General features: G+C 33.7%; 2 protein-coding genes across 2 annotated transcripts; both read right to left on the bottom strand.

Moving 5' to 3' along the window:
• Positions 1-594: 594 nt before the first annotated feature.
• LOC143533127 (uncharacterized) lies at positions 595-6,729 on the bottom strand. Its single transcript, XM_077027988.1, has 5 exons — positions 5,913-6,729; positions 4,754-4,918; positions 4,541-4,592; positions 3,901-4,185; positions 595-689 (listed from the first exon to the last, which is right to left on the bottom strand). Exons 1-4 carry the CDS (start codon positions 6,203-6,205, stop codon positions 4,090-4,092), a joined length of 606 nt encoding a protein of 201 aa, XP_076884103.1. The 5' UTR covers positions 6,206-6,729; the 3' UTR covers positions 595-689; positions 3,901-4,089.
• Positions 6,730-15,879: 9,150 nt separating this feature from the next.
• LOC143533135 (uncharacterized) lies at positions 15,880-17,775 on the bottom strand. The gene is made up of 2 exons (XM_077027998.1): positions 17,236-17,775; positions 15,880-16,047 (listed from the first exon to the last, which is right to left on the bottom strand). Exons 1-2 carry the CDS (start codon positions 17,773-17,775, stop codon positions 15,982-15,984), a joined length of 606 nt encoding a protein of 201 aa, XP_076884113.1. The 3' UTR covers positions 15,880-15,981.

Below are 17,775 nucleotides of genomic sequence, written 5' to 3'. Positions count from 1 at the left end.
AAAATGGGAATATATAGGTCTCATTGTATTGATGGGCAACCAAACGAGTTAAAACTTTGATTTCAAGTTGTCATCAAGCTTGCACATCAATGGACATTCAAGTCATCAAGTTTAAGACATTGATGTGTTTAAATTAACGGAAAATTACTAAACTTACTGACATATATTTCATTCTAAAAAAGTATAATATTCGTTCAAAACTTATATGTATTGTTAAGCGATGATTAAGAAGAATTGCCAAGGGTGATCTACCCCCAAAAGTGCACACCATCATGCTTGTCATATCATATGTGTTAGTCACATCATATGAACCGTATGAGGTTATATGAGCTATATGACTTTTGCAAACTACAAACCTGTCACACTGTACGGGCCATATAAATGACCTGTAAGACTTCTCACACAACACACCACTATCACATCAGTCAGTTTCAATAAAGTTATACAAGCCCATATCGCATCTCATACAACACCTTACACAGGTCCATATGAACCATATCATAGACCATATAGGTCATACAACCCGTGTGATTTGGCAAAAAGTTCATATTCAGGTATGAAGTGTGTGTATAGCTCTATTCTTTTGTAATCAATTATACATCCAAACATAATGAACATCTCAAATGTTTGTACCAAAAGTTTGTGTATCATTGCATTCATACCATATATAAAATCCAGGCATATAACACCTATAGGTGATCAAATCGGGTTGGTCAAAGGAACCGGAACCGGTTCAGAACCGGTTCCATTAGTCAACATTACTGTTTAAACCGGTTCCATGGTCGAACCGGTTAGGGAACCGAACCGGTTCCCCAACCCTCGGACCCGGAACCGGTGGAACCGGTTCCTAAACCGGTTCTTACACTGTAACCGGTTCCAACCGGTTACAGTGTAAAATATTATTTTTTTTTTCGTTTTTCGTTTCCGCTGCTTGTGTAGGTGATGATTTGTGTTCTTCTGATTTCTGAAAAGGCTCATGCTACTTTTGTTGTTCACCCACAGAGCAATGGTAAACAACATATTGAACTTAATGCTATGAGTGTCAGCGTGTTTGAATTGATTAGTCTGTATCGTGTAATGGTGAACTTAAATCTGTATCGTGTTACATTTGTTGAGTTTGCTATGTATTATAGTCTTTTGGCTTACGCAAGTCAAATGCTGAATTATAATCAAGAGCGGTGTTATAAGATTCGTATTTGTATAACATGTTAAATAAAAAAAACAATTAACATAAAATTCATTTTATTTACTTTAAGAAGTTCAAAAAAAAGGTTACATGTTTTAAAATATTCAAAAACAAACTAAGAAAACATTAAACTTATAAATATAAAGTTGTGACATATTATTTCTAGAAAAGCCTTCCTGTTCGTCGTAATTATTGAGTGGCGACTTATTCATCAGAATTACTTGTAGAAACGCCTTCTTGTTCGTCGTGCACTCGAACATCAAGTGGTGTTTCGTCTTCCAGAGTGGTTACGTGTTGAACACGATCGATTGAGTCCAAGTGATCCTTCAAGCAAATGCACATCTCCACCGACTCCGAATTCAGTCTTGTTCTTCTCACCGATATTACCCTGCCACTAAGAGAAAAAGCAGATTCCGAAGCTACCGTAGAAGCTTGGGCGGTTAGTAAATCACGGGCCATGGTGGCAAGAATCGAAAACTCGGTTTCCTTTACCTTCCACCAAGCCAAAACATCAAAAGTGCCATATTCCTCTTCGGATAAACCGGTAGAGAAATCATATGCACTATACCTTCCTAGTTCGCTTGAAGGGGTGTTACCCCTTTGTTTTTTAGCCGTTACGTTGCGAACGGTGTTCATAAGGCTAATCATGGGGTCTCGTACTCTAGTAGCACTTGAACTTGATGAAGACCCCCCCCCCCCCCCGGCGTAGGCATGTGTATGTTTGACCCATATTTATTTATATAAAAGTCATACATAAATTTAAAATTCAAGTTAAAATCATTTTGTGCCTCTGTTGAAAAGTTTGAGTCAACTTCATGCATATCTAAGGCTGAAAAAATTTCGTCTATCACACATTCAACCCCCGTAACATTTAACATTAGGTTTAAAGCGGCGGCGCAAGTAAAAATCGGTGGCAATTCAAGAAAGTATTTTTTTAATTTAAACTTCATTGGTAATATGATGTTTGAAAACATTGGACTTTTATTTTCAAATTCTTTAAGATTGTTAACGATTAAAAATAACTCCGAAAGAACCAAGGGACTTTTCGGATAATACGTTCCCGATAGTTTCGTAGTTGATGTTTTAAAAACTTCAAGAAAAGTCGATAAGTCATTGATAATTTCCCATTTCTCATTTGAAAAGGGGATTGCCAAATCATTCTCGGCAAGACTAGAATGAAACATTTGTAAAGTTTCTCTTTGTTTCAAAGCACTTTGAAACATTATGCAAGTGGAATTCCATCGATGAGGTACATCCCAATTAGCTCCCAAAGCTTTTCTTCCCGTATCTTTACAAAATTTTCTATAATCCATTTGTCTTTTTTTACTTTTCTTAAAAACTTCATGTAGCATTACTCTAAAATCGTTTATAACCGATGTAACCTCATCCGAAGCAAGTCCGTCTTGCACGATTAAATTAATGATATGTGCAACACACCTTGAGTGAAAAAATACACAATTGCAAATCGGCGTATATTTTAATTTTAATTTATCAACCGCCGATGTATTATTCGACGCGTTATCAAATGCAATTGAAAATATTTTATTTTCTAGTTTATAAGTTTTTATAACATAATCTAAAATTTCAAACAAATTATCTCCCGTATGTGGATACTCAAAGAGTTCGAAAGCAATGGTGCGTTTCATCATTTCCCACGATGACGGGTCTACCCAATGAGCGGCGACACAAAGATAAGATTCGGGTAGACCATGTGGAGCCGACCAAACATCACTAGTTAAGTTTATTCCCGTATTTATATTTTCAAAATATGCAATTAGTACCTCTTTGGCCTTCTTCCACAATTTTAAACAATAACGTTTAAGAGTATGACGACTTACGTGAGTGTATTGTGGTTGAAGCGTATCTCGAATCATGGCGGTTAAGCGAGGGTTGTCGAAGTGGCTAAACGGCAAAGCTTCTTGAATCACAAACTTCGCCATACGATCTTGAACTCGATCAATTTGGTATGTAAATATTCCGCCTTCACTATCCATTTGCGTTTGTTGCGACTCGACGTTCTGTTTCAACGCCCTGCAATACGGTCTTTCGATGTGTTTCTTCAAATTTGAATTCGAAAGTGGGTTTAAATAAATCCCACAAAACTTGCACCGAGCCTTCAATGAATGGTCACTCAATTCCAAATCCCAATTGCACAAAATCTCTTGATTACGATTATGAGGTACAATACGAACGAAACTTGGTCCGGCGGTGGAACCTTGACCAACCGATGATTGTGAGGCAGCCATAACAACAAATATGAATATAGAAGAAGAGAAAACAAGAGATTAGAGAACTCAGAACGTTGTAATAGCGTTTTTTTGTATTATTTTGCGTTCGGGTTTGCGTTTTGAGTGTTGTGATGAACCCATTACACCAAATACCTATTTATACTAGTAGTGGGGTGTTTGGGGAGCCAAAAAACGGCCATTTTTGACCCCAACGGTCAAAAAACGGCCATAAAACCGTTTCCCAACGGCTAGAACTACTCCAACGGCTAGAACCGGTTCTGAACCGGTTCCGGTCGAACCGGTTCCAGAACCGGTTCCGGTTCGGTTCCGGTTCCTACCCGATCCACCTCCAAAAATGTCAAACCGGTCCCGGATCGTCGGGTTGAAACGGAACCGAACCGGTTCCTACGAAAAACGGGTAGGAACCGGTTCGGTTCCACCGAACCGGTTCCAGGAACCGGTTTTGTTGTCCACCTCTAATAACACCTATATATCAATCACTATGAACCTCGTTTCGTTTCTATCTGTTCTAACATGATCTTACCTGCGATTCTTTCTACTTTCTCAAATTTCTGTTCTGTTTTTTCTAAAACAAAAGACGTTGACTGATTCACGAAACACTCGTCTGTTCTGTTGTTAGTATCGTTTACTATGAATAATATACACAAATGATTTTCAATCGATACGGAACATATCTGATGGTTGCTGCTGCTTGAATGTCCCAAGAACCATGTATGGCAGTATGACCATGCCTGCCATGAACAATGTGAACTGCAAAGAACCAAGAACCGAATGTTAAGGGTAGTTTGGTAATTTCACACTTTAAAGGACCAACTTCATATACACCCTCGTAACTTTGGACCGACAATAAAAATCATTATATCAAATTATACGCACTTTCAAATTTATGACTTTTATACCCTTCCTTTAAAACTTGCATCAGAACATGAGAGTTTTGAGTGTAAAAGAAGAGAAGGGTATAACGGTCATACTATAATATTTATTTACAGAAACGAGAAAATATGAAATTTAAGTTTTTAAAATGTGGTATATTTGATATCAGTTATTCATATGAAATTGCTCGTTTTTCAAATTATGACCGAAACGAGTGATCATGTTCGGTTACCACAAGTGGGAGGGTCAAGAAACTCCAAATTGGCCACAAAGCAAAACAGAACCTGCAAATCGACATGGAAAAACAATTTTAATTAAAACATGTTTATGTGTTTTCGAAGACATTAGGGGTAGTTTCGTAATTTTGTATTAATCTTATAATCAGCTTAAACGCACATCCAAACACCATATTTGATATAACCAAAGGGTTACAAGAATTACTTACATACAAAAAGATAGGAGTCCGACTGTTGTAAGATACGGCAGGGCGTCTATACTGGATAACTCCCACCTTTCACTTGATTTTCGGACACCAAATACTAACATACTTGTATACACGAAATAGGCAACATTTAAGCTGACACCAAATAACCCAAGATATAATGGTATCCTGCATACATAATAAAAATATTAAGCAAAATAAACAAACAAAAAAACATGAAAAAATTTACCCTTTTGGCGAGATAAGCAGTTTAGGATTATTTGTTTCATAATGATTATTCTTGTTGGTTCAAAATTACGAATTTACCCTTTTCGATGAAATAAGCTACTTAAAATTATGTGATTATCTTTATGCACTACACTATCATGAAAGGAAAAATACTTCTTTGAATCAAGAATATTTCAAATAACAAAAAAAAAGTAGAATATCCCCTATTAACTCTCTATCTTCTACTTTCTTTCTATATTATCTGCATCTAGGCCTGTAAATGAACCGAACAAACACGAACGAGACATGTTCATGTTCGTTCGTTTAACTTTAAATGAAAAAAACGATCGAACACGAACAGGGATTACTTGTTCGTTATGAAAATGAATGTGTCCGTGTTTGTTTATGTTCATTCATTAATTGTATAAACGAAAGGCTCACGAATGTAAACGGACGAACATAACTGAGCATGTATGAAGGAACATAACTAACGGAACACCAACTGAATATAAATAGCATTAATCTGTGGACTCTAATTTTTTAAGTAAAACAAACGGTAATAGATGATATATTAATTTCATAAAACCAAAATAAAACGTAATGGACCTAAAAAATTAAATGAATATACAAACGAACTTAAACTGACGAACATAAATGAACGTAAACGAATGAACATAATAAACAAATGTTCATGAACATAAACGAATGAGACATGTGTTCCATCTTCATTCATTTAACTAAATGAACAAAAAGTTTTGTTCATAAACGAACTTCCAAACGAACAATTCACAAACGGTTCACTAAACGTTCAGTGCTATGTGCATAACTTCCCCAAAGAACCCATTATTCAAATTCTTTCAATTATCTTAAACATCAAATCAGAGTCCAAATTACATAAGCATAAAAATGCATCATACTTTTGGACAAAATACAACATAATCATATAAAAACTAACCTTTTAATCCTACCATCATGAATCAAGATGTAAATCAAGTTGGAATGCCAATCTCCCAAATATATTATAAAAACCGCGGAACCAAGCCAAATCACATTCTCTAAAACCTCAATCCATGTTCTCGTTTCACTAAATTTAGGCGGCGATTGAGCCCGAGGTGACTGAGTCCGAGGCGACTGAGTCCGAATTCTTGAACAAGCATCATCTTCAAGATCATCACCACTTGAACTTGCATACCCTTGACTATGCCTTTGCCTCATTAGCCCACCAGCAGTTGGTGTTCCACCAGACATTATAATATTTTAATTTCAATATTTTTATTAAAAAAAAAACAAATTTGATCAATATCACTACTCCAAAAACTTAAAAATTACAAAATTGATGAAAATTTTATATAAAAATTGAAGCTTTATAGCTAATGGAGCAGTATCAAAGGCATAACTGAAACCCTAAAACCTAATTTTGAAAAATCTTGAAATAAAGAACAAATTTCAAGATTTTAACACAGCTTCAAAAACCCATTATCAAAATCAAATTTTTAATAAAACCCATTATTAAATTCCTCAAATCTCAACAAACCCACATCAAGAAATGATTAAATTAATAAAATTGGAATTAAAAAAATTAAAAATTAAAAACCCATTATCTGGGTGTTTTGTGATGAAATCAATCAAAACAAAACAAAGCCCAGATGGGTTTTAAAAATTAATATTTTTTTGTAATTGAATCAGAGATTGATGTGATTTTAATGGAATTAAGGTGTGAAAGAAGATCTTGACAACGGCTGGTGGGAAACAAGGAGGACGAGTTTGGCACAAAAGATTTGTTTTTTTATTTCTTGGGTTTTTTGCTTTTAATGTAAAAGAATGTCATTATTATTATTATTATTATTATTAATATTTAAATTACCGACAAACAGTTAATTGACTAGGTACTCTTTATGAGGTTGACCCAATGATAAAATGTCACCGTCAGCTGGCCCAACCCAGTTGTATGGTTATCTCCAGCTCCAAAGAAACCCACTGGTGATAAAATTCAGACGCCATTTACCCCTAGGATTGAACCGGAGATCACAAAGATCTCGATCTTCCTTCATTGAATCATCCATGCCTCTCCAAAGTGTTGTAAGTGGGAAACGAATGCCAGTCTTCATTTAAAACCCAAGTTTCTTATCACTACATCACATTGGAAAGAACATTATTATTGTTATTATTAGCGAACGAGCTTGTGATGGAGTGATAAGGAAGATATTTGGTATTTCATGTGACACAAGTTTGATTCTCACACTCATAATTTAGTTTCGTCGGCACCAGGTGATGATGAGATACTAGGTGAGTAGGTGTCATTACTAGTTCGATAACTGAACTAAACGAGTTTTATCTCACCACACTGTCATGTCTTCGGGCGAGTGTTTACAGGCGTTGGCCTTAAATTGGAATTATCCTCGAATCGAAAGGGAAGTATCCCAATGTAATTAATTTAGTCAATAGCCTACTTAAAAAATTCATTGACCATTTAAAAAGTTATTATATATTATTTTTACTTCTTTTCTTTTGTTTTGTTGAGTCATAGATTCATATCTACATATGTGTCTATTATTTTTATTGAAAGATTATATTTGTAATTAAATGTACAATTTAAATTTTAAATAATTGTGTTGTCTAATATCATGACTACAACACACATCTAAGGAGTTGACAACCAAATTATTATTTTATTTAAGTAGAATAATTTGCAATTAAAAAACTTTTCTATTCAAATTCGGTCAATCAGCGAAATCATGTAGAATACATTGATGAATTTAAAAAGGAATAAAGAAACAACCAAATTGTTATTTTTTTTTAAATTGAATCCACACTATGACAACAAGTTATTTAGTCTTCAAAAGTTAGCGATGAGGCATTCAACGACATTTTTCACCCATTTTAACTAAGCTGTTATGGTTTTAATAGGTTTTTGTTAAAACCAGGGGTGTTCATCGGATCGGATAACAGATTATTCGGGTTATTCGGATTTGAAAATTTTTGGACCTTATCCGAAATCCGATCCGATCCGAATTAGGAATATTCCTATCCGATCCGAATCTATCCGAATTCAATTCGGATCGAATTCGGATAGCATTCGAATAATCCGAAATTATCCAAATAATCCGAAATAAACCTAAAAAATTTTCCTATTTTTTTGTTCATAACATTTAATTTAGTAGTTTAGAATCATAATAAACATACAAACCGGAAAATACGAATTGCTCTTAACACAAATTTAAAGTTTAAACTTCAAATAATAGTCTAATATATATACCAAACCGGAAAATATCACTAAAAACATGTTTTTTATTCGGATTAAACGGATATCCAAATAATCCGAACAACCCGAATTTTTTCAAATTCCATATCCGAATCCGATCCGAATATTCGGATTGATCCGATCCGAATAAGAATTCGGATCGGTTTATTTGGGTTTCGGTTTCGGTTCGGATTTCAGTTTTTTCCGGATTTTGGATTTCTTGAACACCCCTAGTTAAAACTAATCGGTTTATTATAGCCATGTCCATTATCTTGTAAATAAACCACCAACGGTTTCTCAAATAACAAGTCGAACTAGTTCGGTTCAATCCAATTTAATGGGGGTGTCAATCGTATCGTGTTGACGGGTTGATGAGTTTCGGGTTGGTGGGTTAGCGTGTTGAGATTTTTCAACCCTAACCCAACCCATATTTGAATTCGTGTCGTGCTAGGGTTATGTTTCGGATTAACCCATTTTACGTTCGTATACGAATATAAGTAATATCTGTTGACTTAATAATAATTTAAACAATTAATTACTCTAATAACATGAAATTATTAGAAGTAAAAAGTAAATAAAGTAGTGTAAAAAAAATTAGTTTTACTTTTAAAAGTTAATTGAAAAATTAACAAACTAATGGTAGAGACAAATCTTCTAATACACTAAGGTTTGGGGAGGTTGTGGGTTCAAAACCCACTTCTAATAAGGGATTAAGAAATTCACCTTTCAAAAAAAAAAGAACGGGTTAACATGTCAACCCACTATTTAATGAGTCGGGTTCTGGTGGACCTGTTTTTTAAATGTGTCGGGTTCGGGTAGACCTGTTTAAGAAAACAGGTCGTGTCAGCCGACTAAAAACCTATATTTTTTCGTGTAGGATTTCGGGTTGTGTCAGGAATTGACACACCTACTGAATTTATATAATACTAACTAGGTTAGGTACCCGTATAGTATACGGGTTGAACAACTTAAACTATATAAGTCATAACTTTATAAATAAAATAATAATGAATAATAAAGTTGTGTGTTACATTAAATAAGTATAGAGTCAAATTACAATTATAACTCAAAAACTTACAAATAAATCTCTAAAAATTGGTTAGTAATCGATGTATCACACGAGTTAGATGAATAAAAATATAAATACTTAGTAACGAATTCAAATCATTTTACAAGCAATATAAACTGATTTGCTTCCAAAATGGTAGTATTATCAACACTAAAATGTGCTATCGGAAAACTCAAAAGTTTTTTTCTCTAACTTTTTTGAATAGTTAAATTTTGCATTCTAACTCTTTGTCTTCTATTTTACACCCTTACCGCCTTATTATTCCACCAAAGTGAGAATTGCTACTCAAAAATTAGGTGACTATTTGTTTTAGTCTTTCTGAAAAATAGTACATTTGACCTCAAAAGTCAAAGCATGCCTACAGCATGGTGGTCCATCTGTATGAGTGCTTGGAGATAAGGTATTCCAAGAAGCTTATTGAGTTATTTACTTCGGATTATGATGCGTGCTTAATATGTGAAGAAGTAGAAAGAAAAATAACATTTATGACGTGAAATACAAATCATACAATACTTTTAAGTAATTAAATCTAAAAAAAATCAGGTCATATAATTCACAAATTGTCCATCATAAGTAGCAGCGAGTATACCCCTTTTCTGAAAACTTTATACGCTTCTCAAATCTGGTAATCAAATCTAAATGAATATCAACAGGAGAAAAAGAAAAAGATCCAAAAATCCAAATCGTAAAGTCATTAACTTAAAGTCTTAAACTGACTGATGTGCTAAAAACAGTCAATTAAATATTAACTAATTTAAACAAGTAATAAAAACTAGACCTAAGACTCAACTAAACAAAACACCGGCAAGTGAACCGGTCAATTGTACTAAAGCTAAGTAAGTCCGGAGTATCGAACCCACAGGACTCTATAAATTATGTTAATTAACTAATTAGACTCGACTTACGACACGACTATTTATTATTAATGTTTTAAGGGGGATTTTAAACTAAAATTAAACTAGGAAATTAAATAAACAAGTAAACGAGAAACGAGCAACTAAACACAAGATCGAAACCAATCAGAGAAGGAATCTACCTAGGTAAGAATCCCATGCATCAACAATCATCAAGTAATGGACAAATAACATGATTATGGAAACTGATTTCTAAATGTGTTCATCTAACAAACCCTAAGGACCTTTGACTGAATCAAATGAAATCCAAAAGAACAATTATTAGATTATTAAGCAACCAGTATTATTGATTTCCGCAAAGTTATCAATTAGGGTTAATTAATAGTATCTAAAGCAAGCAATCTTACGAAACACTAAACTCTAGATAACTTGATAAGCTAACATGACATCATGAACATGGATCAACACAATAAGCAAGAATATTGTCACTAACTATCCTAGCATGCAATTGACCAAGACACATGAACAACTCCTCACCTTACAGCTATTGGAATTTAGCAAAGCATTTAAAACCCTAACCAACAATTAACAAGCTTCTATGATCTAATAGGCCTATTCAACCATAATAATCAAAACACCAAGTAATGATTAAACATAAACCCTAAATCTAAAGAACACAATCAAAAGATAAAAGATCTATGTGAAGCAATAGTTAATAATCAATCAAGATAATAAATACTTATACGCATCATGAAAACAAAACCAAGTCTTTACTATTAAATAACGAAATCCATAATCAAACAATAGTCCAAAGCATCAATCAAGTCTCAAACATGTTCATCAAACCTAGGTAGACATGAAGTCTAGCCTAGAATCATTATTAAAAACAATCCTAAACAAGTATTAAAAACAAAGAGGAAATACATGACAAATAATGAACAAGGAACGAAAGTTAGAGCGATAAAACCCTTTGCGATTGATCCTTGAACACCCGGATGAAAGAACTCTTGATCCTCCTTGGTTCCTAGCTTCAAATCACCTTCAAACCCTTAATAATTCTCTCAAAATCGGCTGCCCAAAGTTGTAGAATCGGATTGGTTATAAAGATTTATATATAGAACGCATAATGGGCTTGGACTTGCGAAAACGAGTGACCAGAAAGGCCTAGGCGCCCGCGACGGCAAACTGCCTTTTGCCTAGGCGCGGCGCGGCGCCCCCTGGGGTGAATTTTCGTTTTTTGCAATTATTTCTTGTTTATTCATGTTAGGCCCCTTTCTTGAACTCCAAGTAACGATGAGAAACTTCTAGAACTTCTTTTCCTTGACTCCAAAGCCACCATCTACATGAAAACAAATCGAAACTCTAAGTGAACTAATCATGTAGTCATTGACGAGTAAAACGAACATAAATTTCGCATGAAATGATAGAAAGAATTAAGTTTAACATGCAAGACATCAAAAGAGTTAAAACACGATAAATATATAAAACTTGACTCAAAACCTTAAATAATAAAAGATAAACGAAACTCGAACTAAAACGAACTCAAAACATTAAATAAACAAAACTTTACACGGGATTCAAGATGTATAAATAGACGTATATCACTGACCCATATGAAGAATATGCTCAAAAGCTTGCTTCTTCCACAGGGGTAATCGAATAATCTCAAAATCACTATCAAAATCTATTTTAAAAAACAATGTTGTTCAAAGTTTGAATCTGCGATCTACATTCAAGTGAATATAGAAGCACAGAAGACCCGATTTTAAATAGATTCTTGACTGCGAAACTTATGGGTCCAAATAAAGATGCAAAGATGGTTGTTTCATGACAGAAATTGGAAACGTTGGAGTGAAATTTGATGGAAATAAATCACCATAAAAATAAAACAGGTTAATAAATTCTTTAGGTGTTTTTACATGTAATATTGGATTGAAATGAAACAAAAGTCAAAGCAAGAGATATCAGCCAAAGATGTTTACTTTTATACAGAAATAAAAATAACAAAAATAACAATTTATTGATACGAATGAAATAGAACGTAGTTGTTGGCTTGTTTCCTGTAAAACAATAAGCTTACTCTCAACCTCACTAAACATAAACTTACAGGTACCACCATTTGACAATCTATATTCTTTCATGAAGATGGGCTATTCAGTAATAGAATAGCTTTCATACGTTGTTAATATTTGAATCAGAATATGCATTTCATTGTCTTTTACACACAATTTATTTGCAAATTCTTTTTGTATGTATACAAAATATAACAAAAAATAGGAAACTTTCAAATAAAATAAAAAAAAATTATGAAGGGTATGAAAAAAAAAGAATCAAGCAACAATCATTGTAAATTAAAAATTAAAACACGTTACAAATATTTGTTAATTTCATATAACAATGAGTAAAATTACAGTCAATATGATATAGTTTAAGGCGGGATTTTGAGAGTGAGGGATGTTAATATAATAACATGTGGCAAGTAAAACCTTTATTTATTAAATTGTATAGATAAAGCTCATATCAATGATCTAAGTCATATTAAAAACCCTAAAATAAACTTTTAGATTTACATCAACAAATATTGTAGCATGCTTATTTATGATATATATTTGATTTCGAAAGTCATAAATCTATAAATTCATTAAAGAAATGTTTGTGGTCACGTGTTCCTTTATTATTGGCTACATAAGCCATTTTTTTCAAGTTAAAAGAGTCAAAAACACATGTATTGGGACGTGACCTAATTTTTATTTAACTAATAATCCCCTCAACTTTCTAGATACTACCAAGTACCACCATGTATTACCTTATCTTCTTTACCATAAACATATTTGATGCCGTCACACATTATGTTCTGTAGGGAATCAATGACACGTTAGCAATAATGTGAAGTTCATTGTTGGTCATATAGATATATATGAATATGATAAACTCATTTCTTATTTGAGTTTGTTTGTTACTTCATGTCTTCATTATCAATGTTTTTGGGCCAAATACAATGATTTCAAAACCTCAATTATGGGGAAGAAATCCTCAAAACATACTTCATGTCCATGCTTTATAATGGGAAAAAGCAATATTTTTGTTTGTTTTTGTTTGAAAAGATTTATGGGCACGTATATATTAATAGTAATCAATTAGGTATAAGGGGGTTGTCTAATTTTACTTAGGGGCGTTCACAATTTGATTTAATACCGTAAAACTATTCACACAATCATTGGTTTTAAAAATTTTCAAACCATAACAAATGGTTTTGTTTACAGTTTACACTAAAAGCCAGTCATAATTTTGATTGGATCGCACCGTTTATATATTTATATTTTTAGATACTTCAAATTTGAGCGTTATTATTCTACTTTTAGCATTTGGTTACTTGAATTCAAATTGGTAAGACCAATGTAAAGTTGGCTAAATACTGATTTGTATTCTTCTATTAAAATTGGTGAAGTGGGTTATTATTATTACTTTTTCCAGTATTGACATCCTATTTTGGGAGAAAGAATAACACTAAGACTGTCCGTAGTCATGCGTTATGCATGGCATTTTGCATTATAACGCCGGGGCACCCCCCCCCCTGCGTTTTGGTTTTATTTCTTGAACGTTATATATACAACGCGAGAATTGGCTCCAATATCAAAAAAAGAGCCGTTATATATTACCGTTGGAGCCGTTATATATTACCTTGCAGTGGGTTACGGCCACGACGGTTTTCTTCCGGCCGAAGCATTGGACGGAGTTTGGTGGTGGTGTTGCCATGGTTGTTGTTGTTAGGGTTAGGGTTTTGAGTGAGTGAATGAAGGTGGAAATGAGGCGGCTGCTGGTGATTGATTGATATACAGATGGTGTGGTTTTAGGGTTTTGATTGGTATATGTAAGTATGTAATGAATGGTTTTTTATGGGCCGGTTTTTAGTGTGTTAGTTTGGGCTGATATGGCCTTGTTTTCGTTTGACTCATAGTCTCATAGTACTCACTAGAGGTTGACAAATCGGGTTTTTCAAATACCCGGGTTTAGGTATGACCGAGTTTTGAAAAATCGGCTATTGGCAATATCCGGGTAGGATTCAGGTCCGGGTATTGTCTCTAAAAACCATACTCTATGCATCGGGTTCGGGTCGAGTATGCAACAGGGTATTCTAAAATCGGGTATTTGAATACCCTATTTTCGGGCTTTTTTCATGTATAGATTAGATTTTTTAAGGGGTTACAATTTTTAGGGGTTACGACGAGGACGGAGACGGCGAAGACGACGAGGACGAGTAGTTATTAAAAAAAAAAAAAAAATGTAAAAGTGACTGGGCGCCACGTGGCGCATAACGCATGGGGGTGGAGAATTATGACTACACCATGTTTTTGTAAAAAACCATAACTCTGACTGGGCGCCACGTGGTGCATAATGCCTAGAGGTGGAGAGTTATGACTACTCATGGTCTAAGTAAATCGATGTTTGGTAGTCTGGGCACATATTATTTCTCACTTTTCAAGGCATAGGTTAAAGTATTAAAATTGTGGATATTAAAACAAGAATCTTTTTATAGGGAGAGAACAATGAGAATGAGAAAATAAGTTGGCTCTCATGGAAGAGAATCATCCTTTCAAGAGATTGTAGAGGTCTCGGGTTGTGTTAGAGGTGCACATAACTGGTTTCTAACCGGTTTATACCCGATTTTGTAACCGGTTACTAACCGATCCTAACCGCCGGTTAGTAACCCGTTTATATTATTGATTTCAAAACCGGTTATAAACCGGTTAACCGATTTCTTTAATTATTATTTTATTAAAAATCAGGTTTTTTCCGATTATAAAACAGTTAACCAGTTCGGTCTAACCGGTCAAAACCGGTTACTACCCGACCTGAAAACCAATCTAACCGGTTATTTCACGCCAAAAAATAACCGATTAGCATATTAACCAGTTAATGGATTAACCGATTTATGCACCATTAGTGCGTGTAGCCTACAAGCCGCGAACACGGCTCTCCTAGCATAATGGTGGGTGTTATACAAAAATACAAATCTTCTTAGGGTTAAAACAATTTGGGCCTTACATAATGGGCCTCCTAAATGGGGCTGGGTGCCTTTGAAATCATCCTTGGTAGCAGCACTTGGAAATGGATAGCAGGTAGTTTAGAACATTCGAACTAACATTTAATTAACTGTTAGATTATTTTATAAAGGTTTAGCTTATTTTCTAAATACATGTTTATGAGTTTTATAAAAAATACATTCATTTTTAAGTAGTCTTAAACAAATCACCAATCTTTAACTAGATGTCTTATGAACACAATGATCGAAGACTCATTAACTTGAGGAATCAAAATTTGACTTCTTTTATTTAATGACAATTCGTCTCTTGGCCTTGGTTCTTATGTTACTTAGTTCTTTATGTTTCAACCAACTCTTTCTGTGGTTGACCTACGGTTAGACTGATTATACATTAACCGGGTGTCCAGAGTTTTTAACTTATTAATATACTTAATAATGAATGATCGAGTAGTCCATATCATATGCTTTATGCCCTATAATCCACGTTCTTATATTTTAAAAATACAAATATGAAGGGAAAATAGAAGGTTATTACTTACTTTATTTTGTAAAAACCTTACTCTTACAATTTAAATAAATGTATTTACATGTCAAACCATCATCCTTTATACATGATCAAACACAAATAACTGAAATGAATAAAAAACAAAACAAAGAAAACAAAAGTGTAACTCTATATATCCATATTCAATATTTTAAGGTTTATAATTTTGTTTTTTTAATTTGAATTCTTCACATCTTTTCTAACTTTTGTCTTGAAAACTAAAACATATAAATCTTCTGTAGTGAAATAAAGAAAACAACCGGTTGCATGAGTCACAAATGACCAAAATTTGAGCCCACAATGCAATGCCAAGCCGGCCCATATACTTTATCAAAATCCTGCCACACAAAATAATCAAATAAAAAAATAAAATCAGTTTAATTAACACCGTAAAATACACAATTATTATTTTCTAGATTATTATATTTAAAACACATGGGTTAGTCATAAAGCAAGATTTGAATCATATGCCACATGATGAGTTGGTAGCCTAAACAACCAATCATAAGAAACAAAATTAAAATATTTATTTTTTTTTATATTTACTTGATTTTGTCTGTCATATTCATAAAATATTTTACATTATATAATTTATGTATAGCCTGTAAGGTGGGAGGTTTTGTGAACAGTCCTAGAAAATGAGTAGATTATGGTGTAATTTAAGAGTTAGTAGATGTAAGTAGGCCAACATTTTTACTTAGGTTAAAGTAGGCCCTTTGATGAAATAAAAAAAAAACAGAAACTCAAATAAAAAATTGCATATAAGTGAAATGAAAGAAAAAAAAAAGTGGGTAATATTGTGCTTTCAAAGACTTGTTTATGACTTTTATGATATGTGAATATAGTCATATAGAGTTGACACATAAAGTTGTATTTCATGCTATAAAGCTAAAAAAGTTGTCGGGGACATAATTAATATTAACGTATAGATATAACCAATAAAATGCTTATTTTCAAAACTTTATTCGTATCTTTTTATGCACCTAACAAATGAAATCATTTTAATATCAAGGGCAACTTGATTAACTTTTGAAATAAAAATAAAAATAAAAAATAAAAATTGTATATTTTTTTTCACTTGTTAATTTTCTGTTAAACTAAAAAAATAACTTATAATATTATTTTCTAAACTTTGGGAGAAAAAGTCTCCTGATTTACTCCTCAAGACTTTCACTTACTCTACAAACAAAAATGATAGTACTCATTTTGTCAACATCATGCTATAAAAACAACTTCGACTATTCGAGTTAGGCAACCAAAACGAAATAAGACACTTTTAAATCTTAAATTCAAACAGCCATTTGAAAATTCGTCAAACGGTCGTTTGAAAAATAAGGATACTAAAGTTTGAGATCCTATCATTCAAACGATCGTATAAAGAAACCAAGATCTGGCGTCTTAACTTTCAAACGACCGTTTGACAAAGCCTCAAACGACCATGTGATATTATATTAAATATGACTTATGTATAGGATACCTTAAAAACTTTTTAAAAGTTGTAAAAACTTGTGAAACAAAATACATACCTTTTTCATATTAAAAGCAATTTGCCTTGGACTAGACTTATCCAAACTATCAAACGTCCTTCTTGCACATCGGAATGCATGGACTTGCATGAACGCCGTCATGTCCGTCACCAACACCTTCACTTGATACAAATCCGCCACTTCACCGACGTTAATCATCACCATCTCCGCCCTATTCTCCGCCGACCGCCGCCCCGCCACCACCCCAACCTCAACTCCCACTTTCCCTTTCTTCCCTTCTTCCACCACCGAAGCCGACTTCCGGCCATCGTTGACCGCCGGAACCGGTCTCCGGCCGCCGTCCACCACCGCCGGAAGTGATTTTCTTGATGATTTTAAAACCACTTCCTTTGTATCTTCTTTGCTTGAATTGTTATTATTATTAATGTGATTATGATTGGTTTCGCGGTAGGTTTTCGATCTTCGGAGTAGTGATCCTAAGCTCCGGATTATTATTTTCTTGGTGGTGGTTGACGGTGGTTGATGGTTGCCAGTGTCAAGTTTGTATACATGCATGACTCCTTTTTTATTGGTTGACAT

The sequence above is a fragment of the Bidens hawaiensis genome, unplaced genomic scaffold (genome assembly GCF_021521415.1).
Source record: "Bidens hawaiensis isolate Kalapana, Puna unplaced genomic scaffold, B.hawaiensis_p1.1 tig00009619_1, whole genome shotgun sequence".
Lineage (NCBI taxonomy): Eukaryota > Viridiplantae > Streptophyta > Magnoliopsida > Asterales > Asteraceae > Bidens > Bidens hawaiensis.
Note: the sequence above shows the minus strand (reverse complement) of the source record. Positions and strands in the feature narration are given on the sequence as shown.